The sequence below is a fragment of the Erpetoichthys calabaricus genome, chromosome 15, assembly GCF_900747795.2.
Source record: "Erpetoichthys calabaricus chromosome 15, fErpCal1.3, whole genome shotgun sequence".
In the NCBI taxonomy this organism is placed as follows: Eukaryota; Metazoa; Chordata; class Cladistia; order Polypteriformes; family Polypteridae; genus Erpetoichthys; species Erpetoichthys calabaricus.
The window spans coordinates 91,606,056-91,629,594 of NC_041408.2; the positions used below are offsets into that span (position 1 = coordinate 91,606,056).

Consider the following 23,539-nt stretch of genomic DNA (forward strand, 5'->3'; position numbering starts at 1 on the left):
AAGTTTACTTCCTGACCTCACAACGACCCGTGTACGTTACGCATTATCCAATAAAAATTTGGTGTTGTCCCGGAGGACAGCTGTGATTGGCTCCAGCCACCCGCAACCATGAACATGAGCGGTAGGAAATGAATGGATTGAAATACATGAGAATGTTTTATATTTTTAACGTTATTATTTTTTATTAAAGATTTGTCTGCGAGCCAGATGCAGCCATCAAAAGAGCCACATCTGGCTCACGAGCCATAGGTTCCTGACCCCTGTTCTAGAGAGACAGGAACGTTATTCAAACGCTGCAAACAAACATTTGTCTCTTTTTCAAAAGTTTAAACTGTGCTCTATGACAAGACAGAGATGACAGTTCCGTCTCACAATTAAAAATGCAAACATATCTTCCTCTTCAAAGAAGTGCGCGTCAGAAGCAGAGAATGTCAGAGAGAGAGAAAAGCAAACAATCAAAAATCAATAGGTGCTGTTTGGGCTTTTAAGTATACGAAGCACCGTGCGGGAAGCATGTCGCTTGAGAAAGCAGCTGCAAGTTAGCCCAGCAAGGAAGGGAGCAAAGTGAAGGCAGTATACCATATACTCTAGGGGTGCGAACAGCCCCCTCCGTCAGGAGCAGAGAATGTCAGAGAGAGAGAGAAGCAAATCAAAAATCAATAGGTGCTGTTTGGGCTTTTAAGTATGCGAAGAACCGTGCAGGAAGCATATCGGGCAAAAAAGCAGCCACAAGCAACGTGAAGGTAGGCTTTCAGTGTTTTTTGAGGAGCGTCCATATCCTCTAGGGGTGCAAACAGCCCCCGTGCTCACAATATATTTGAGGAGTTTTATTTAATACGTAATACATGCTCTGATTGGGTAGCTTCTCAGCCATTTGCCAATAGCGTCCCTTGTATGAAATCAACTGGGCAAACCAACTGAGGAAGCATGTACCAGAAATTAAAAGACCCATTGTTCTCAGAAATCCGCGAACCAGCAAAAAATCCGCGATATATATTTAAATATGCTTACATATAAAATCCGCGATGGAGTGAAGCCGTGAAAGAGCGAGGGATTACTGTATATAAAAGCCGCATCCCACTGACTCACTCATCATGAAATCTCCCAAACCATGAGGACTTGGGACTTGAAATTTGGAATGTAGGTTACCCTTGGCCCATAGGTACTCGCTAAGAAACGGTTTTCAAAATTTCGTGGTCCAAGTGTGAAATTTCTTATTGGTTTTTAGACCCATTTTTCCCCCCCGAGAGATCTACTTAACGGATTTAGATCGGGTTTTTTCTAGAATTTGCTTGAACATTCCATTGATTTTGCGACTTCCTCATCACGCTAAGTATCACAGTTCGCTTGCCGTACCGATTTATTAGCGTGAATCCCAGAGAGACTCATCGGGCTGCGGGGACAAGGACGGGGGCAAGGCCCTCCTCACTCATGCGTCTGCCTGGAGTCGTAACCTTAACTCTGCTTAGTGAGCGAATGAGAGAACTACTTCACGGATTTAGATTGTTTTTTTTCTGTAATTTGCTTGAACATTCCGGTTGATTTTGCGACTTCTCTCATTGCGCTAAGAATCAGAGTTCGCTTGCAGGAGCGATATATTCATGCTAATCTGAGAGACAGAGGCTGCGGGCCGAGGGGAGGAGATAGAGTGACGTCAGGAGTAGACAGCACTGTGGACACTGTCCTGTTTCACTAACACGCGGGCAAAGCCACGGGAGACGGCTAGTGTTATATAAATGTAAAAATCACACTGCTGTGCTTTTCTGAATGTAGAAAAGGAGAATACAAAGAAATATTAATTAATTAAATGAGATCAGTGTTATCAGTTGGTGTCACTTGATTATGAATCTGGCTGAAACAAAAACCCGCAGCCATAGGGGGTCCCCAGGACCGACTTTGAGGACCCCTGACCTAAACCACAGGACAGCAATTACAAAAACGTGGTGTTTCGTGGTTCCAACCCAACAAGGAATTACGGCGATTATGGAACCCAATTAGACACATCAAGAAGAAATTCTTGACTCCTGAGAGCAAAGATGTTGATAAGTGAGGCACAGTAGTGGCGATGACAGCAATGACATTTAAAAAGCACATTGATATTTGTTTTCTTACCTTAACTCGTAGAAATATACAGAGGAAACTCCAGGCACTCTGGCGAATCAGAAAGATCATTCAAACTGGAACAATGCTGACAACTCAAAATCAGAACTGTACAATTATGAACCTATGAACCCATAACTGGAACAAAAGAAAATGAGCCACCACATCCAACCCGGATACCTCAGCAATGTGAGCCAACAGACCCGAGCGAACACCCAAGTGAACAATGGAGAAGATTAAAAGACGGCACATTACCCGAACGATCAACGCATCTCTCAGCTTTTCACCTTCACTCTCTGTTGCAGGTAGAGGTGCGTCTCCACTCCAAATTTGACATAAACAAATAAAAACCATCACAATGTACAGCACGGGTGTCAAACTCCGGTCCTGGAGGGCCGCAGTGGCTGCAGGTTTTCATTCTAACCATCTTTTTAATTAGAGACCAGTTTTTACTGCTAATTAACTTTTTTTTGCCTGTTTGAATTCACTTGACTCGGACCCCCTTAGTTGTCTCTTTTTCCTTAATTACCAGCCAAACAATAATGAGACACAAAACAAGCTGCCACATGACCAGCTCACCTGTGCCCATCACACAATATCTGAGCATGATCTCGGTCTCTCGGTAAGGTTGATCTCTCAGGTCACCAAAACATTTTGACGGTGGTCTTAGAAAAAACAGAAATGTCAACAGTTTTGGAAACGTCTGCTGTGGCAGAATGAGAGCAGCAACGAGCCATGGAATTAAATAACGAGTTTAATTAACAGCAAGAATACGCTTCTCATTAATAGATTGGTTGGAGTAAAATTGGTTGGAGTTTGAAGCCCCCATTTAGCTGGTCATCTGTTGGCTCGTTTCACGTCTCATTTCTGTTTGGCTGCCATTTAATGAAGAAAGGAAGAAATTCAGAGGACTGGATCCTTATAAACTGGCTATGGAAATGAAGGGAAAAGGAGTTAATTAGCAGTGAAAACTGATTAGGAAAAGGGTTAGAATGAAAACCTGTAGCCACTGTGGCCCTCCAGGCCCAGAGTTTGACACCCCTGATGTACAGCACAGCCACTCTAGAACATCGGGTCTTGAACAACGAAAAACCTCCAAGGATTACAGAGGAACCATCAGCACGTCTGTCTGTGACAGGCCTCTCCATCGTCACACCTGCAAGACTTTTCAATGGCATTTTTGGGTCACGTTTAAGAGCCGGTGTTCTACAGTAGATTGTCTTCTGTAAAGCTCTATGCTGTGATCAAAATAAAGAAAGGGAAGGTCACAAAAACAAACAAGAGGGTAACGTCAAGGAAAAAAACTGAATGGAACCTCAGAACTTTAATGTGCTTTTATTTAATCAGTGGTTATAAGTAAGAAAATCTTCAGGCCCAAAAGCCCTGCCTGAACGAGTTCGACTGTGCGGTACAATATAAAATCCTTACATGAACCAAAGTTTCCACACTTTCATTTTTTTATACATTTGCCTTTACAAAAACAACTAAAAGAAAAATCAAAATAAAATGCGTTCTGGCAGGCGTGCGGAACACCAGATGAACTGAATAAATGACGGACTCGATAAAAAACCGTGAAGTGCATCGTTCTGCTAACAAGATTTCAGATTCGAAATTTTAAAATTGTATAAAGATTAGAAATTCAAATTAAAACACGTTTTTAAAATTACAAGGACAAAACATTTTAATAAAATCAAATTTCTCCCTGAGCACTAAAGCTTACACGCTGGGTTTAAGAAGCACTTCTGCGGCCGTCGAGCAGAGAACTACGGGGTTTGTGCCCTTATTCTAAAAAGGACAAACAAATATTAGAATAAATGGAAACTTGGGTGCTTTTACTAACAAAATAAATGTACCGTATTAAAGTTTTAATTAAAAAAAAGTCCCATCTAATAACAAACTTGCTATACAAAATGTTAAAATTTACACCGTCTGAGCTGCCAAGAATCATATAAAAGTATCTTTTTCACATAAAACTATACATTTTTACTTTTTTTTTTTCTCCGTTACTCAGCAGGATCCAAAAATAACGAGGCATATTAACGCCCAAATACATACGTGTATTCACCGCATGTAAAAACAAAAATAAACATTTTGTTATCAAAAAGTCACCTAGAAGTGCCGCTGCCTAAACAAAGAAGATAAAAAGCACTTTTAAAAAGTGAAAAGTTGCCGCCATGACTGGTTGAAAAATAAGGCACCTTCTTCCAGTTAGCAGCATCAGATGCCATCTTAAAGGAGGAGATGATATTAGGAGCTGGAGAAAGGAGGGTCCGGGCAACTGCCAGGAAAAGGGACAACAAGAGAGGGGGGCACACAGGAGGTAAAAGTTGCTGAGGTAACATTTTTTTGTTTTTTACACAGATGTGGTCACTCTGTCAACAGCTTTATTGACCTCGTTTTTGTTGGTATCCAGTCCTTTAGCTGCGTTCATATCGTTCCGCAAATTCTCTGCTGTCTTTTTCATCGTTTTCAGCTCCCCAGGATGTGGCGTAGCCCGCCTCAGAAAAGTCCCCTAAAAAAAAAAATCAATCGAGAGACGGGTTAGACTTCTTCATGTCAAACAGAAATGTTCTTCTTTTCAATGTTGGCTAATGACAAATTCAAAACCTTTCAGTTTAATCTACATGGAATGCCTGAAGAGGGAAAAAAATAAAAATTGAAAATGCCCAATTCAGAATGCCAATAATAAAAACACGACATAATGCCTCAATATTATATACAATGCCTAAGGAAACTATATAGCATATTAGAATAACTTTCATGCTTTGCCCAAAAAACGTCACACATTCTGTAGATATCCTAGGCATTCTATACAACATCTGCTTTTCACACATTGCCGGTTATACAATATATGTATATGTTAAAGTTGTCTGTGAAGGGCTCCCTGTTTAAACGCGGCTGCCAGTCGTGAACTGGGCCCTTCGTCACACAGCATTATGATTTTTTTATAAGGGAAACATAATTACAAAACAAAACCCTTGGACATTGATTTGATAGGAACGGCCTACTCGGAATCACTGTCCGAATAGTAATTATGTGGTGGTGGAGGAGCATTTCTGCTTCTCTCCGTTCACAGTCTGTCTCGTTTTCATGACGCTGTCGTTTCCTCTCACGATCTCTTCTCAACCTTTCTCCAATCTCGCAGGTTGCTTTGTGGCAATCCAAAGAGTAAGGAAGAACCAATGCTTCTTTCTTGAACTCCAAACGCCGACTGATGTAAAATCACAGAAGTGTGCCCGACTTATATACTCTGACTGCTGACTCCAAGAAGTGGGTGAACATTCGATTTGGATGAAGTGCTACAACAGTCGATAGAAACACAAAAAAACCACAGTCTCGACAACGAAGCAGGTGTCGACGCCAGATCTAAACGTTTTCCATTGTCCTACAGGGCATAATGTCCTCAAATTGAATACATGAATGAATAAATAGACATGAATACACTGAAACATAAGCATGCGTGCACCTTAAAGTAGCACATGTCATAACTACAGGATTCAGTTTTGCCCATTAAGCCTCAGCCCACTTAATTAAATCTCACATACCGTCTCCTCATCGTCGTCGTCGTCTTTGTCCTCTTCCAAAAACCGGATGGCACTGATTCTTTTGGCTGCCTTCTCATTCCACGTCTCATCAGATATATCATTAACCAGACTTTCAAAAGCTCCACAGCGAGGCAAATTGTCTGTAGCAGAAGACAGCAGGGTGGAGGAAAGAGGTACAGAAAAATCACCAAAAGCTTTAAACAAAATACAAATTAATAATCAACCCTGAGTTTCTTTACTAAATTCAATGAGTCAATGAAGGGTTTAGCTAAATTGCTGATGATATTTTAAAATGTGTTTTCCTTCTCAACGTGTGTAGGTTTGTCCTCTTTTGGCGCCCACATTCTTGAAGAATGTGTTTAGAACTTCTTTAAAGATGAGGCAACCAGAAATCCAAAGCCCACTCCGGGTGCTTTTCTACTACCACCATAAACTTGTAGAAGTTGACAGCCTTCTTTCATTACAACAATGAAAACCCAATGACCTATAAACTGCAAACTGAATATGTAAAGCCACAGTAACGTCAATGGGTACATACCTATTATGCATCAAGTGGTTCAGCTGTTGGTTACAGAACATCAAATCTGTGGGTATGATCTGCAGGCCTGTATAAAAGATGCCCCTTTGGCCTCGGCATTTTAAACAGACGTAAAGACGGACTACTACACCCTCGGCAGAACTGCTGATGAGCTATTCCTATGGTACCTCTGTTTGTCACTTATCTGTACAAAAATGTAAGTATTCCTATTATTGTCAACAGCTATGGAACTTAGTGCCATTGTGTTAATTCCAAAGCTGATTTTCTGCCTATAGGAAAAAGGTACTCGGGACACCAAAGATGAAAGGGGATGTCAAACACAAACTTCGATAAAACTGTAGACTGCCCATTCACCAAGGTCCCCCGAACTGTGACTGGGTCTGACTTCACGTAATTGACTGACTGGACAAAAGTTCAAAAAACACATTTAAAACAAACATTTTAACATTCTTCTTTCGGCTGCTTCCGTTAGGGGTTGCCACAGCGGATCATCCAAAATTGTTGTCCGCATATTGATTTGGCAAAATTTTACACCGGATGCCCTTCATGACGTAACCCTCCCCATTTATGGCTTAGGCCCTTTTTAATTTATCAAATTTCAGATATATTGGACAACACATTTTTCTAATGTTTTGTTTCCTGAAAATTTTTTCCTGATGTTGGCAGACAGCTTCACACCGAAAACTAATATTAATTCCGACTGACTGTATCACATATAAATTTGGAGAAACAAGGCTAACTTTGATTGAATTTAGTGTGTTTAACCGCTTAATGATGCTGATGCACTATATTAGTTCAACTAAGCTATGAATGCTCTGCTGATGATTTTTGTTCGTATTCAACATCTGGAGCTTCTCGTTTCAATCTCCAACAAGATTCAGCAAGCATTGATGAATTCTACTTCCCCTGATATTGTGTTTCCATCGTTGCAATGTCCTGGGGTGAACCCGTTCACCATGTTCTGCAATGACTGCACATAAACTAGGAGGGAAGAAGTTCAAGTGTGAAAGCCGAAGTGTAATCTTTAGTGACATGTTGTACTGTGTGGCTTTGTGTATATCTTGTCAATTAGCTGTATACAGTGATCCCCCCCCCCCACCCACCACCGCGGTTCAGTTATCGCACCCCTGCTATATTGTGGAAAAATTCAATAAGTACATCCTACCTGTAGTGTACTTTGCAGCCAATTCATAACAAAGCATATGGTTTTCAGCAGTCACTACGGTAGACAAAGAGTTTCGTGCTACAGTACCCAGATGATTTCTTACAAGGCTCGTTATTGGCTGAAAGAGGAGATTACAACCAATCAGAGCGGGATTTTCATTCTCTTGGGCTCGGATTGGCTGCTGCTAACGTGGTGTAATCTTGCAAGAACAGCAAGTGTGGGTCCCTGACGCATCTCACTTCTCTGCGTATCGTGTACCTTGCTTGTGGTCTGATTGTTGTGAGCAAACCTTTTGTGAACTTTTCGTTTTGTTTTAAGCCCTACGATGGCTCCCAAGCGTCCTGCATCTTCTAAAAAGGGAAGGAAAGAGTTACGCGGACGTCGCTCGCCATTACGGTTTCAATGAATCGACGGTACGCTGCATTATTATTATTGTTACTATCCTTAGCCTGACATCCACATATCGTATGTGTTTACAAAGTGTGTTTTAATAAGTTTACATGTGTTTAAAGTGTGTGGGAGGGGTATTTTAAGGCTTAAACTATAAAAAAATGTTTATTTATATAGTCTTTCTATATTGTGGATTTTCACCTATCGCTGATGGGTCTGGAACGTAACTTCCGCGGTAGGCGGCTGATCACTGTATACTGTATATACTGTCACGCTTGGGTCACAGATTTGCACAGAAACACAGGAGGTTGTAGAGACAGGAACTTTATTCAAACACTGCAAACAAACATTTGTCTCTTTTTCATAAGTTTAAACTGTGCTCCATGACAAGATAGAGATATGACAGTTTCGCCAGGAGCAGAGAATGTCAGGGAGAGAGAGAGAGAGAGAGAAAAGCAAACAATCAATTCCAAAGCTGACTTGTGCCATACAGGCTTTTAAGTATGCGGAGTACCGCACGAGAGGCCTATCACGCGACAGAGCCACCAGTAATGTAAGGAGCAATGTGAAGGTAGTCTGTCAATGTTTTTCAGGGGTTTTCCCAGGAATGTATGTGTTCTCGGAGGGTGCAATCAGCACCCCAGCTCACAATACATATTTCATGTCACATTTAATTATTCATACTCGTATATCGTGTGTTTTTATTTACCTTATATACTCACGTATAAGTCGGGTCTTGAAACCCGAAAAATTGATCATAAAATCAGACCCAACTTATATGCCCGTTTAAAAATAAAATTTTTTTTTTCATCTTCTCATCTCCTCCGATCTCACATCAGTTTCTCAGACACATCGAATTTTGTTGCAGCAGCGCAGTTACCAATTTCTTTCACCACTTCGACGACTATTAATTTAAAAGCAGCTTAATATTTTCTTCTGATCGAACGCTCCATTGTAGAGAAGGGAAGCTCTTACGATAAAGGTGTATGAGGGGGCGAGATACAAAAAACACAAAACAGTGCAAACGTTGCTTCGGAATAGTTCGGGTATTACTGTGTGGTCACATAGGCACAATATATATAAAAAAAAAAAGGCAGTGTGCTCTGTGGTTCCTCTCTCAGGTGGGCGTTGGCATTTTGTAATCTCTTGGACCAATCGCGTGAGTTTTCCTGTATTCGACTTATACGATTGTGGCGCAGTGGTAGTGCTGCTGCTTTGCAGTAAGGAGATTGTGGGTTCGCTTGCTGGGTCCTCCTTGTGTGGAGAGCGCTTTGAGTAGTGAGAAAAGCGCTATATAAATGTAAAGAATTATTATTATTATAAAATACCGGAAATTATACAGTAAAATCAACTTCCGACTTATCCGCAGGAGAACTTAAACGCAAGTATATACGGTAGTTAGATGTTCTGTACTGTAATCTTCATAAAAAATTCTTGACATCATCCTTAAACACCTTTAATGCGATTTCTTCCTGGCTCACTAGCAGATTTTCCAAACACGTATCACTGAAGACGAATTTGATGTTTGGACCAACAAAATCGCGTTTCTTAATAATCTCCTCAGTGTTAGGTTTACCGCAGGAAAAACAAGCCAAAAACATTGAAGAAAAAATGTAATTACATAAATACGGAAACGTTAAGATAAATATACCATAAGAAAGGCATGTCAAGTATCCACTACTATCAAGTCAAGTTGGGGAGCATGCACTGGTATGGCGCGTTGCCGGACACACTACACGACGAAACAACTCGGGATCCCGGTTGGCAACCCCCCAGGCAGACACGCGGTCCAGTCCCACCCTCCAGAAATGACCCTCTATCTGCCACAGCCACCGGTTTCGTGGGCAACCCCTTGGCCTGGTCCAGCCACTCGGGTCCCCAACAATGAGGATCTTATGAGCCCGGATCACCCTCGGGGAAACGCACCACATGGCCATAGTATCGTAACTGATGCTCCCTCACAATGCAGGTCATGTGCCTCATTCGGGACTCCATGAGCAACACACAGTCAAACCAGCGGTACCCAAGGATTTTACGGAGAGAGACACATTAAGGAGTCCAGTCTTCGTCTCATGTCACTGGATAGCATCCATGTCTCGCAACCATACGTGCTGTGACACGTTTTGAGACAGTCACCAATGCACAGTTTGAAGGGACAGCAGAAGGGAGTTTCTATGCTCACTTTTTTCTTTTTATAATCTTTTCAGTTGTCTACACATGAGGAGGCCGAATGTCAGTGCCTAACCTGTATGATCGACACGGATAATTACTTAAAATTATTACAGAGTAACAGAAAACAAGTTTAGCAACTAAGCATTTCACTACACACTGTACCGAGTACAGACTTGTACGTGTCAAATGAAATGTGATTTGATTTGAGATTGCTATTCATGTGCCATCACAATGACCTCTACATTAACATGTATTAATTTAGTACATGTGCTTGTCAAAACATAACCCAACAGTCACAGAAGCTATACACACATGTATGTCAATGCATACCTTGATTTTCTGGCTCTGAAGACACCTGAGGAAGCAATACACACGTCAAAACCTTTTCTCCAGTTTCTGGATCCACGTCCGTTTGAAACGTAAGCAGCGGCTGGGACTGATTCTCCGACAGCCAGAGAGCCTTCAGATTCAGAGCAGTCAGAGAAATGGGTAAATATTTCAACCTGTTAAATTATTAAAAGAAATAAAAAAAAAAGAATTCTAAGTAAAAAGTTTAATCTAAATCCTTCTTTGGCACGATCATTCTGAAAGATTATGATTTTTGCACACACAGTAATTCTCTAAAGTGCAACAAAGCAACCAAAATGAAGATTTTCAGCTTTACAGCAGAACTTACTAGAACGTTTCACAATGTTTATACATCCGGTCAAGTAATGCCAGTGAGACACAGTCATATGAAGTTAGCAAGAGGTTATTTGTGTCGCTGTCTTAACAGGTTTCAAATTTCCAGTTAAACTTTTACATGCCATTAATCCTTAGTTTAAAATTGAGAGTGTAAAGGCACTTGTGATGGATCACACAGACCACATTTGCAATTGGTCAGAATCGCATTTTAACAGAAGTCGAGATGCAAATTCATTTTTTAATCCATATACAACAATCAAGTCGGTGGAAAAGACAAAAGAATTGTGTACGGCGATGGCAGCAGTCAGGCAAGCCACTAAAGCGTGGCCAGTCGTGACATCTGCGTCATTTTATAAAGTGAACCTAGTTTTGTTAAACTTGACTTGCTTGTATGGAATGTTATTTGATTTGAATAAAATCAATAAAATGCAAAGAAAAAAAAAAGGGGTGAAGTTGAGTTACCATCGTCATTTTGAGACTGTTGCATTACTGTCATCGTTCAAAAACATTACATTTCTTTATGGCAGTGCTGCACACGTCTCATTGGTGGTGAGGCGGCCTTCTGCTGTTATGCACCTAAAATCTGGAATAGCCTGCCAATAGGAATTCACCAGGCTAATACAGTGGAGCGCTTCAAAAAACTGCTGAAAACACATTATTTTAACATGGCCTTCTCATAACTTCACTGTAAATTAAATCCTGATACTCAGTATATCCAATTCATTATAATAACTATTCATGGTGGCTCTAAAATCTGTACTAACCCCTACTCTCTCTTCTGTTTCCTTTTCCGGTGTCCTTTTGGTGATGGCTTTCACCACCAACATCTACTCAAAGTACCATGATGTTCCAACAGTGATGGATGGATTAAAAGCCAGAAGTCTGTATGACCATCAGCATCAAGTGACTCCGTGAGAACCCTAACTACAAAGAGGACTATTTCATTTATGTTAGGTAGAATGCCCAGAGGGGACTGGGTGGTCTCGTGTCCTGGAACCCCTGCAGATTTTATTTTTTTCTCCGGCCTTCTGGAGTTTTTTTTTTTTTTTTTTTCTGTCCACCTTGGCCATCGGACCTTACTCCTTTTCTATGTTAACTAATGTTGTCTTATTGTAATTTCTTATTTTGTCTGTTATTTTTCTTTTCTTCATTATGTAAAGCACTTTGAGCTACTTTTTGTATGAAAATGTACTATAGAAATAAATGTTGTTGTTGTTGTTCCCTTTTCCTTATTGGCTCCATTCCGGACAGTCAGAGTCCATTCTGTGCAGTGCTGTTCTGCACAAATAAAGGCAACTTGATGCTGCAGATGCATTTTAAGGCAAGGTGTAACACGTGATCTGGCTAAATTATACACAGATACAATCTACATATGATAAATACCTTAAAGAGGGTATCTGAGAAGGCTGGTGGTCATTTTAGGCTGTATGTGTTTTCAGTATTGAAGAGATGAGCCATTCTAGTAAGGTCCATGGCCCTGAAGTTTAATACACTTGCCCTAGAATGATCATAATAATAAATTCTTTACATTTATATAGCGCTTTTCTCACTACTCAAAGCGCTCTCCACACAGGGAGGACCCAGGAAGCGAACCCACAATCTCCTTTGTTTTACCACACAAAAGCAAAAAAGAATTCTCCATTAATGTACAATGATGTGCAATAAACATGTATTACTGCTTCTGTCTTATTCATCATTTTGAGCTTGATTAACCTTCTCCAAACAGCACAGTCTTGCACATCCTCGCCAGTCAGGCCCTTTTCCCTCAGATCTTCTTTTACTTTATCCATCCAGCTCCACTTTGGCCTCCCTCGCTCTTTCTTCCCCTGGACTTCCATTCCCATCACTCTTTTGCCCATATATTCATTGTCTCTCCTCTCCTGGATGAGATATTAGGACAGCTTTAGCTATTTGCTACAAATAATGGGCTTGATGGACTAAATTGTCTCCTCTCGTTTGTCAAATCTCCAATGTTCTTATGTTCCACATGATAGGGAGATTGCACTTCAGCTTACTTTCCTGTACTTTCTTACATATCTTCTCCCACTTTTGTTGTAACTCCGATGGTCTCATTTCTTATTCTGCACTTTTTTGTAACTCCACACATCCACCTCAGGGGGCACTTACCCTGTGGTTCGTGTGTGGATCCCTAATGACATGGTGTAGCGATGGGAATGCTGTGCCGTAAAACTTGCCGCCATCCTTTAGAGGAGATATAAAACTGACACTCACTGTAGTCATAAAGTATTTCTGGACACCTTTTAAAAAGTGGAAGGTGTACCCTGATGTCCTTTCTAAACTGTTCATCATGGCCTTGTCCATCCTGGTCTCCAGTAATCCCCCGTTCCTTATTGGCTTTCACCACCTAATAGCTAATGTGTGGTGAGAGCACAAAATCCCTGCCATTGCATCATCGAAGACATGGCGACTTAAGTGGTCTGCCACGGTCTTTGTAAAGCGCTTTGGGTGTGTTAGGAAAGAGCTACATAAATATAATTATTATTTACAACATAGATGGCTGACTGGACCAACTTTATCTGACTAAAATAAACATACAGTAGACCCCTGCAAAATCGTGGTTCAGAGTTCAGGCCCCCAGTTGTTCACGGATTTTTCCTTAGAACCTAACTAATAATTGTTTAGCGGAAACCGCAAATATCCTCTGCAATTTTTGATGGCTTTTTTCGTGGCAATACTGTACTGTAGAGGGAACATAAAGTAACCGTAGAGGAAAACGCGGCTTGGGATGGTGAAAGTAGCCAACAAAATTTGAAACTGCAACTCCCAGCAGTGGCTCCGATTGGTCTTCTGCTGAGGGTGCAGGGGCTGTTGGGGTCAAAGGAGGTCAGCACGGCTTTTAAAGAGGGGGTCGGTGACCAAAAGGGAGGGAGGTTTTTGTAATTTGTGTTTCAAGTTCCTGTCTATTTTTTTGCCTTCTGTTGGGTTACCTGTACTTATTCGTTTTGTCCTCAATCGTTTCGTGGTTGGGGTCTGGATTGTCTGCTTGTGTACATGAGGAATGTAAGTGGATTCATGGCCATCCGGTAAAGAAAGGAGCGCTCCTGAACCCGTCCACCCGTCTTCACCATTTCAGGAACTAGCGGTAAGACTATCTTTACATTCCCATTCAAAGTGTGGATCTCTGGACTATCTATCTTCATCATTACATTTCATCCATTGGCCATTTTTCATGGTCTTTACTGTGTGTGTGTTGTTTGTGCTTTATGTATTTAATTTATAATCACCGTAAGGGGAACAGGGGTGGTATCGTTGTTTTAATTTATTTCACTTGTTTTCATTTCATTCTTTATTCGCTGTTTGACTATCAGTTTGCTTTGTTTTTGTCTCTGTTTGTGAGTGCATGCGGGTCGGGCCAAGGAATGGGTGTGTCCCTGGAATCTCCACCATAAAAATAAATAAATCGCCATCTTCTCGACGGTGTGAATCTTAGCGGCACCAGACCGCTACAGCGTTATGCATTCCTCCTTGCTGCTGAGTGACTGCTGCTCTGTGACGCATCTCCAGCTGAGTGTTCTCGTGTTTTCCGTTTTGTTCTTCTTAAAGCCCCAAGATGTCGCCGAAACGCCCTGCACCTTCTAATGAAAACGCGCTTGCATGAATTAAAGTACATATAGCGTAACATCTGTATTTTACATTCTAGCACTGTGGGAGACATAGCAGAACAGTACTGTACAGTAGACGGGTTTATCTTTACATTCTTTACTTAGGTAATGTATTAAGCCGAGTTTGAAATGAAATTAAAGTGTTTTGGGGGTTATATTTAGGGTTTAAACTATAAAAATGGCATTTTTTTTAAACCACATCCAATATTTGCCGTTTTTCACAATTCGCGGGTGCTCCAGAAACGTAACCCCCACGAATTTTCGGTAGTGTACTGTATTGCTATTCCACATAACCAAAGTGAAAGAGAGCTGACAAAAGCACAGCCTTACCTGTTTCCAGCAACATCAAGGACATGTAATTCTGTGGCTTGTGAAATCTCAGCAGGGATCCAGAACAATCGGTTTTCTCTCACGCAGAAGACATTAAGGCTTGAGCAGCCACCGATCTGAAGACAGGCAGTTGAAAAGACAAAGCACGGCATTATTAGACTTGAAACGTTCACAAAAATACAAAAGGAGATTAAAACTATTAGTAACAGATGTCTCTATTCTAAAGTAAAGAGATTAATCAAAGCACACATGGCCTGTTAAACACAGCTTTCTTTATAATGGAATATTCTCAGACCCAATTAATCCAACTTAAGCTCACAGAGAACCATAGCCTATCCAGGCATCATTGGGCACAAAGTAGGAAAAAATCCCGGACAGGGCGCCAAGTCTGTTACAGGGGTCTATCACAGGGGTGGGCAGATTCAGTCCTGGAGGGCCGCAGTGGCTGCAGGTTTTTGTTCCAACCCAGTTGCTTAATTAAAAAACAATACTTGTCAATCATTTAATTTCATGGCTTGCTAATGCTTTAACTCTGCCATGTCAAGTCATTCTCATATCCTAGATTTTGTTTCCTTTCTAAGGATATCATCCAAATGATTTGAAGTCTAAAATAAATGAGTAATTCTCAGTTCTTCACTTTTATCTCTTCACTTTCCTTCTAAGTATTTAATTAAACCTAATAGTGCATGATAAATACACACAGGTGTAAATGGAAACAAGCTAAATGGAGAAATGTTGGGTTATTTTGTCATTTGCATCTTATTGCTAATAAGGAACAATTAAAAACCAAGAGTACAGCTGTTTAAGATTAAAATAACCAATAAGGGTTCAACATCTTAACGAGCGAGACAACTAAAGTGAAGCAGAAGTGTAACTTGACCAATAAGTGCTTCTTATTAAGCAATTGGGTTGGAGCAAAAACCTGCAGCCCCTGCGGCCCTCCAGGACTGAATCTGCCCACCCCTGGTCTATCATACACACTTCCACACTCACAAAGGGACCGATTTGGAATTGCCAATGAACTTAACAACACGTGTCTCTTTAGTGATATGCGAGGAAAACCCATGAAGACCAAGAGAAAACTTGAAAAACCACAACTGGGCACGGGAATCAAACCATGCCACCCAGCTAAGATCTATTTCTAAAGATGGGTATAGTTTCTAATTAAATACTCTATCTTATGTCATTTTCCTGGTGAGGGTCATGGTAGCAGCAGGCCAAACAGGTCAGACCAGACTTTCCTAACCCCCAGCAACAGATTCCAGTTCTTCATGGGGAACTGCCAGGCATTCCCATGCTAGCCAAGATATTCTTCCTCCAGCAAGTCCTGTAGGGTCTCCACCCAGTTCTGGATAAGGGCCTTACGTCATGCCCAAACCACCTCAACTGGCTCCTCTGGATCTGGGGAAGCAGCAAATCTACTCTGAGCCTCCCCCGAATCGTGGGGCTTCTCACCCGATCACCTTTATACTACTAGAAAAATCAAACAAACAAAACCATCTCAAGAATATGAATTACTTGACCTTCATTGGGGGGAAAAAAAAAGATTCTACTGATGCATTAATATGGAGGAATGAAGAAATAAATGTATTGTGAAATGGGAGAATAAATACCGTAAATACTCGCGGATAAGTCAGGACTTGATTTTATCGTATAATTTCTGGTATTTTATAACGTCAGTCGTATAAGTCGAATGCGGAAAACTCACGCTATTGGTTTAAGGGATTACGATATGCTAACGCCCACCTGAGAGAGTCACCACGGGGCACACGGCCTTTTCTTTCTATGCGTGTGTGGCAATGCGTTGTATCAGCGTGTGCTCCTAACCTCTCTCTCTCTCACTATTGTGCCAACGTGACCACACGGTAATACCCGCACTATTCCAAAGTGCCGTTTGCATTGTTTTGTGTTTTTTGTATCTCACACCCTCATACACCTTTATCGTAAGAGCATCCCTTATCTACGATGGAGCGCTCGATCAGAAGAAAATATGAAGCTGGTTTTAAATTAAAAGTCGTTTAAGTGGCGAAAGAAATTGGTAACTGCACTGCTGCAACAAAATTCGACGTGTCTGAGAAACTGATTTGAGATTGGAGGAGGCAAGAAGATGTTAAAAAAAAAAAAGTGTGTCATATTTTTGAACGGGCGTACAAGTCGGTTTTCAAGACCCGACTTATACGTGAGTATACATGTTTTTTAACCTTGGTTTAGATTCAGGAACACAATAATATGCATTGATCACAAAAACCTAAGATGAAAAATATCATTGTATGCATGCTGCACAAAGAGGCAACTCAGGTCATTCAGCCCCACAAAGCATGCCAGTTTCTCTAATTTTCTAACATGAAAATGTTAGTTCGTAACTAATTTATTGATGGTTTTTAAATATCAGAGAATAACTAACCATCATCGTGTCCTCACCAAGTCCTAAAATGCTTCTGAATTGAAGACCGGACTCCTGACCAATGAATAAAGGGACAGGCAGGACTTCATTCAAAAGCAGAATTTCACTTTTTTGAACATTAGATTTTTCAGGTTTCAAGAGCCGACTTATACGCAAGTATATATGGTAAATAAAAACACACAACGATATACGAGTGCAAATAATTAAATGTGTCATGAAATATGTTTTTTTGTGGTTTATTTCTCTGTGTATTTATTTATTTCAGCGACACAACATGCAACATGAAACATACAATGAAGAGCGTGTCCCACGTTTTGATCGGTGAATTTTTAAGAGTGTGCATAAATCTTGGGCCATCAGGTGTAACATTTACAGCCAGACGCCACATGTCAGACGAGTAATTCAGGGTGTCTTGAATTCAAGGAGAGAAGCTTCGTGCAGTAATTCAGGCCCACTTTTTCTTGCCATGGACTAGCACAGTCACAACTTGGAGCTTGCGCTTTGCTTGCCTTGTGACTCCTGTGTCTCGTAGACATGTGCAAAGTAAAGTTGCGACTGTGAGCATCCCTTCTACCCACAATTCACCAAATGCAAAAATCGGTGTGGACTAGAAACCCACCGTCTCAACCCTGACAAGTAAAAACATCAGTTTTCAATTCAAGCTGCATTTTATGTTGTGTGCAGTGTGCCTAAAAATAATAAATGAAGATACAATTATGAATACATAAGGAAATAAGCTGCAATAAATATATTTCATGACACATTTAGCTGTATGCTGATAAATCAATACATTTGTAATTATTTATTGTCAAATTTCACAATTAGTTTATGCTTTGCATGTTTACTTATTTAATTTTATATGAAATATTCCTCCATACATTAAAGATCTACTGCAGGGGTCTCCAACTCTGGTCCTGGAGGGCTACTGTGCCTGCAAGTTTTCATTGTAAAAAAAAATGTTTTTAACAACAACAATCTGGACGAGAACAGGCCACTCAGCACAACAAAGCTCAACAGTCCTATCCATTTAATTCTTCCAAAATAACATCAAATTGAGTTTTTAAAAGTCCCTAATAACACTACTGTCTAACACACTCCTTGGTCACTTATTCCATGTGTCTTTAGCTCTATGTGTAAAGTAAAACTTCCTAATGTTTGTGTGAAATTTCCCCTTCACAAATTTTCCCGCTGTGTCCGTGTGTTCTTGAGGAACTCATTTTAAAATCACCTTCTAGATCCACTGCACTAATTCCCTTCATCATTTTGCACACTTCAGTCAGGTCACCTCTTAATTTCCTTAAGGCTCACCTCATTTAATCTTTCCTCATAACTCATCCCCTGTAGCCCTGAATAGGCCTAGTTGCTCTTCTCTGGACTTTCTCTAGTGCTGCTATGTCCTTTTTGTAGCCTGGAGGCCAAAACTACACATAGTACTCCAGATGAGGCCTCACCAGTGTGTTATAAAGCCTGAGCAGAACCTCCTGGGACTTGTATTCCACACATCAAGGCGCTATATAACCTGACATTCTGTTAGCCTTCTTAATGGCTTCTGAACACTGTTTGGAAGTTAATAGTGACAAGTATACTATGACTCCTAAATCCTTCTCATAAGTCATACCTTCAATTTTCAGACCTCTCATTGTATATCCAGACCTCACATTTTTACTTTTTACGTGTAATGCTTTACATATACTGACATTAATGCCCAAGTCTGTATGCTTTCCAAGTCCCACTGTGATGATTCTGCAGATTCTAGATTATCTTCCAATCCACTGAGCTTGGTATCATCTGCAAAACTAACCATCTTGATACTTACTGTATATTCCTACCCAAATGATTTCTATATACAGTGGTACCTTGAGATACGAGTCTAATTCATTCCGTGACCGAGCTTGTAATTCAAAATGCTCGTATCTCAAATCAATTTTCCCCATTGAAATTAATTGAAATGAGATTAATTCGTGCCAGCCCCCAAAAAACCACCCAAAATTTTTTGTTAAATGTTTTCAGCATAAAAAAAATGTATTTATAATGAACAAATATTGTATACAAACAAAATAAAACCTAATCCATAAAAGAGAATCTAAAGAAATAAACAGATGTTGGTGGAGCCGATTAGCGTATTGTATTATTTTTTTCCTTAACTTAATTTTCTTCTTCACTAGTTTTTTTTCTTTTTTGCCAAGCTTTCGTCACTTTCACTCGCAGGGCATTTCAATAGAAACTTGTCTAAGGAGCTTTGTTTCTTCCTCCCCTTTAGAATGTTTCTGAAATGAGTGAGGCAAGTGTCATTAAATAGCACCGCTGCACGACCAGTTGCAACTTTTTCAGGGTGTTTCTTTTCAATAAAGTCCAAAACGTTTTCATTGCCAACACTTCCTTTATCTCACTTGAAGAGATACCACTCCTCTGCCTCTGGCTCCTCTGCGATACCAAACTCCTGCAGAACCTCCGCATGTTGCTGCGTCTGTAGTTCCGTCAGCTCCTCCGTCAGTTCCTCTGTGGCGACAAGCTCTTTGATGGCTCGTTTCTTAAATTTTGGCTCATAACTCAAGGCAAAAAAATTGACCTAGTGACGGCTCGTATCTCAAAAAACTCGTATGTTGGGGCACTTGTATCTCAAGGTACCACTGTATTAAAAATAGCTGGACACCACTCTTAACGTTAGCCAACTCTGATAACATACCTCACCCCATCAGCCCCTGATTCCTGTGTCTGAGCCAATTCTACACTCACCTACATACAACACCCTGAACTACCACATCTTTTAGTTTGATGCCCATTCTCTCATGTGGCACCTTATGAATTTCTTTAAGTCAAGTTAAATATTATCATGCTCTGCACTTGATCATACCCTTTTGTTGCTTCCTCACAGAATTCCAGCACATTAGTAAAACACGACCTCCTCTCGTCTGAACCCAAGCTGACTGTTCAGTAAGACTCCTGGTTCTTGACATGCGTTGCTCAGGTTTTTTCCCTAATAATTTCCTCCATTAATCTACGGAGCACTTGTTGCCACCTTTTGACTTCTGTTCCCTTCAGTTTAACGGACTTGTTTTATTTAGGATTCAGTCCTCTGAATTGCTTCATTTTGTTCTTAAATGACACCCAAACAGAAATGAGATGTGAACTTAGTGAGCGAACAGAAGACCAGCTGCTGTAAGTCGAGGGCTCAAACTCCAACCAGTTGCTTAATGAGAAGCCGATTCTTGCTGTCCATTAACCCCGTGATTTAATTACATGGCCCGTTGCTGCTCTCATTCTGCCCCGGCAGGCATTTCCATTTTTTTTCTTTCAGTTTTCTTAATTTCTAAGGACACAATGAAAATATTTAGTGGACCTGAGCAAATAAACATAACTGAGACCTTCACCTTTCTTCATTTTTCAGATATTGTATGATGGACAACCCTTGTGTTGGCTCACTTTCATCTTATTATTGTTTGGCTGGTAATTACGGAAAAAAAACCAATTAATGGGGTTTAAATAAGTCAATTAAAATTAAGGGAAAAGTTAATTAGCAGCAAAACTGGTCACTAATTAAGAAAAGGGTTAGAATGAAAACCTGCAGCCATAGTAGCCCTCAGGGACTGAAGTTTGAGACCCCGATATGTTGACTACCGGCAAGGAATGCACAATGTAAACCAGGCTCAGTTTGGACAGCACAATCTATTGATACGCATCTAACCAATTTGCCGTGTATCCGATCGCCAATTTTCATGTTAAATTGTTTGACTTCATTGTTTCTCGGTGCTCTCACTGCTTTCATAATCTCTAACCTGCACTGCATGTGTATTGCGCCAACATTTTTGAACCTCTTTACGACATTCTACTTTGTCTTCTACTCTTTGTCTTTTATTTCCGACCCCCGCTTGGACCTGCTAGGTGATTATTAATTTCCTTATTTTCCGAATTTGCACTTAAGATTATTATTGTTCTTTTTTTTAATTCTTTTCTCTCCAACGCTTTTGGGCCTCTCTTTTGATGCGCTGTCCTTTCTTCGCTTAGTCGTTGACGCGTGTGTCATCTAGAATGTATAAAATTATTGTCCAGAAAAGGACTACAACGAAGGAAACGAATAGATTGTATGTCTAAAAATACTGTCCAGAAAAGCTGCTTTGAAGGATGAAATTGAGGACTTTTCCTAAACGACTTAAAATGAGGAAAACGTAAAAATTTATAAGAGCTGAGGGCACTGTCTGACCCCAATGAGAGGTGAGAGGACTGTGGGTGTGGGCCGACAACCGGAAGTGGTTGAGTCCAACTTCAAAAAATCTCTTGGCAATAATCTCGTCTGGAGATTTTCTTTTATAATAACCCTAACCCTAACCCTAATGTGAATTTCCCCTTGGGATTAATAAAGTATCTATCTATCTAATAGAGAGAAATGTTGTAGTGTGGACATAGCCTTAGTGAAGACTACAAAAAATAAAAGCAGCAAGGGTAGGTATACCTGAACATTTAACAAGTTAACAAACTAAAAATAAATAATGAAAGATACCACCGGATTACCAGCAGTACCAAGTGACACCTCAGCTCCTCCTCATCACGACTGCTTCAAGATCAGAGAGATCTACTGTCCTCCCGTTTTCCCCGACAGACATGTATTACTTTATTATATCAACAGGACTTTCCAACCTCCTCTTTTTCAAAACACCACTGACGAAACAAATTTCATTTCTGAATTAAGGAAGCCATACATAACAGCATCTTCTTTTTTGGGTTGTTCTGTCTAAGATCCCATATCTCTAACATTAAAAATTAAATGAGAAGAATTAATCACAGCTACATTTCCATGCAAAAATGACAATTCAGAAAATGCCAGAAACTTGAGAAATTATGTAGAGTAATGGAAGAGAAAACCATAGCACTCACACTTTAAAAGGCCACATACTCTTGATATTCAAAGACGACTCGCTGGCATTGCTGTCACAAAATCAGCTCATGCTGCCGTCCACAAACGAGGTCATGCTTCAAGCACCAAAAGAAGCAACACACACAATGCAGCGCGACACAAATGATTAAGAGTGCAATACAGCGCAAATAAAGACATAAAATCAAACTGGCAATCTATGGTTTTCTGCTGTCTCTCAAGTTTGGTTATTTAATGAGGCGGCAACTCTAAGATTGCAGTTGTGTGGTCGGCATCGACCCTGAGAAACTGGCTCGACCAGTCCCTGGCACAGCAGACCGAGATGAAAGATTCATTAATGACAGAAAACCGGCACAGATCCAGAGGAACAACCTGCATGCACATCAATGTTACATAAAAATCAAAACTCAAAACTTTCCAACTTACTCACAATTCTACAATTTTCATTACGTTCCAAGCAGCAAGTATTAAAAAGTAAAAAAAAAAAAAAAATCTTAAAGTACTAAATCAAAGAGCACATTTGATTTGACAGTACATAACATTTTTGCTTTATGCAACCATTAGAACAAAGAAAATGTTAAAAGCATTGCCCTTAAAGGAAATATTCCACTCCAAAATGATACTCTTTTGATACAGAGTCCTCCGTTTAGGACAAAGACACATATTTCTTTGATTTCTCCCTCTGTTGCACAGATCAAAATGACAAATCAGACACTTCAGACGTAATTAAAGTGGACCTTACAGACTTTCAGTTACCAGGATCTGCCCACATATCGGTTACACGACACTTTTAGAAGACATGTTCAGGCACATGTGAAAACAGAGGAAAGACGTTCAAAGTATACAAATACTTAGAAATTATTCACCCAACTGTCTTCGATAGGCACCATGGTGACTAATAAATAATACCAGAAGAATCAACACGATGCGTGAGCAGAAAAAACGCCCTGGCACTTTTGAATTGAAGATTTTGCCTTTCCTGCTCACTCATTGGTCAAGGGTCCTGTCTTCAGTTCAGAAGCATAAGCACATGTGGATGCACTCCCTGCTCATACACTCTGCTGACTTATCTTGTAGTATTAACTAACAATATTTTAGCAAGAAACGCATGCATGTTGTGAGTGTATGTCTGGGTAACTGACGTGTGGACTACACGATACGCACAGAATGTGATTTTTTTTTTTATTATTTTTTATGGTGGGTTTTTGATATCATTTTCTGGTTACCCTGGACCACTGCTTAACGTGGTGACTCTGATCCCCTTTATACTTTTTATTATGTAGACCTTAAAAGAATGCTCCAAATCCTATACTCGTAACAGTTTGTCAGGGTTAATTGCTGTTGTAGCTCAATACCTCACCCTTTCCTTCTTTTTCTGTAACCCCAAACCACAGCAGCCAGGAGAAAATGTTAGAAATGTATTCATGTTTTATAGAAAATATGCTTACAATAATAAAGTAAGATGAGGGTGACAAAAATACCATTTACAACTTAAGGAGATGTTCGCTACCAGATAGCTCTCTGTCTGATATCCCAGTGTGGCTTGGACTTTGCCCCTGAATGGCGGTGGTGTTGCGGGTCCACAGCTCCCATCAGGAAGGCCACTTTTAAATAAATAATCACCGCACTTGCCGCTTAGCGAGGGGGTGTGGTGGTTGTGTGGCTGAAGCAGTTTCCCGGGGTGTTTCGTGATGTGGGCGTTTCTCACCTAAGTGCAC

At 40.4% G+C, this 23,539-nt stretch overlaps 1 protein-coding gene across 1 annotated transcript in view; it reads right to left on the bottom strand.

The window, feature by feature from the left end:
- Positions 1–3,419: 3,419 nt before the first annotated feature.
- lrrc1 (leucine rich repeat containing 1) overlaps positions 3,420–23,539 on the bottom strand; it is a 115,251-nt gene continuing 95,131 nt past the window's right edge. The window contains exons 11-14 of the mRNA XM_028820132.2: positions 14,548–14,663; positions 10,241–10,413; positions 5,646–5,785; positions 3,420–4,612 (exon numbers count right to left, since the gene is read on the bottom strand). Coding sequence (XP_028675965.1) covers positions 4,454–4,612; positions 5,646–5,785; positions 10,241–10,413; positions 14,548–14,663 — 588 coding nt within the window. The 3' untranslated portion in view covers positions 3,420–4,453. The remainder of the gene's footprint in view (positions 4,613–5,645; positions 5,786–10,240; positions 10,414–14,547; positions 14,664–23,539) is intronic.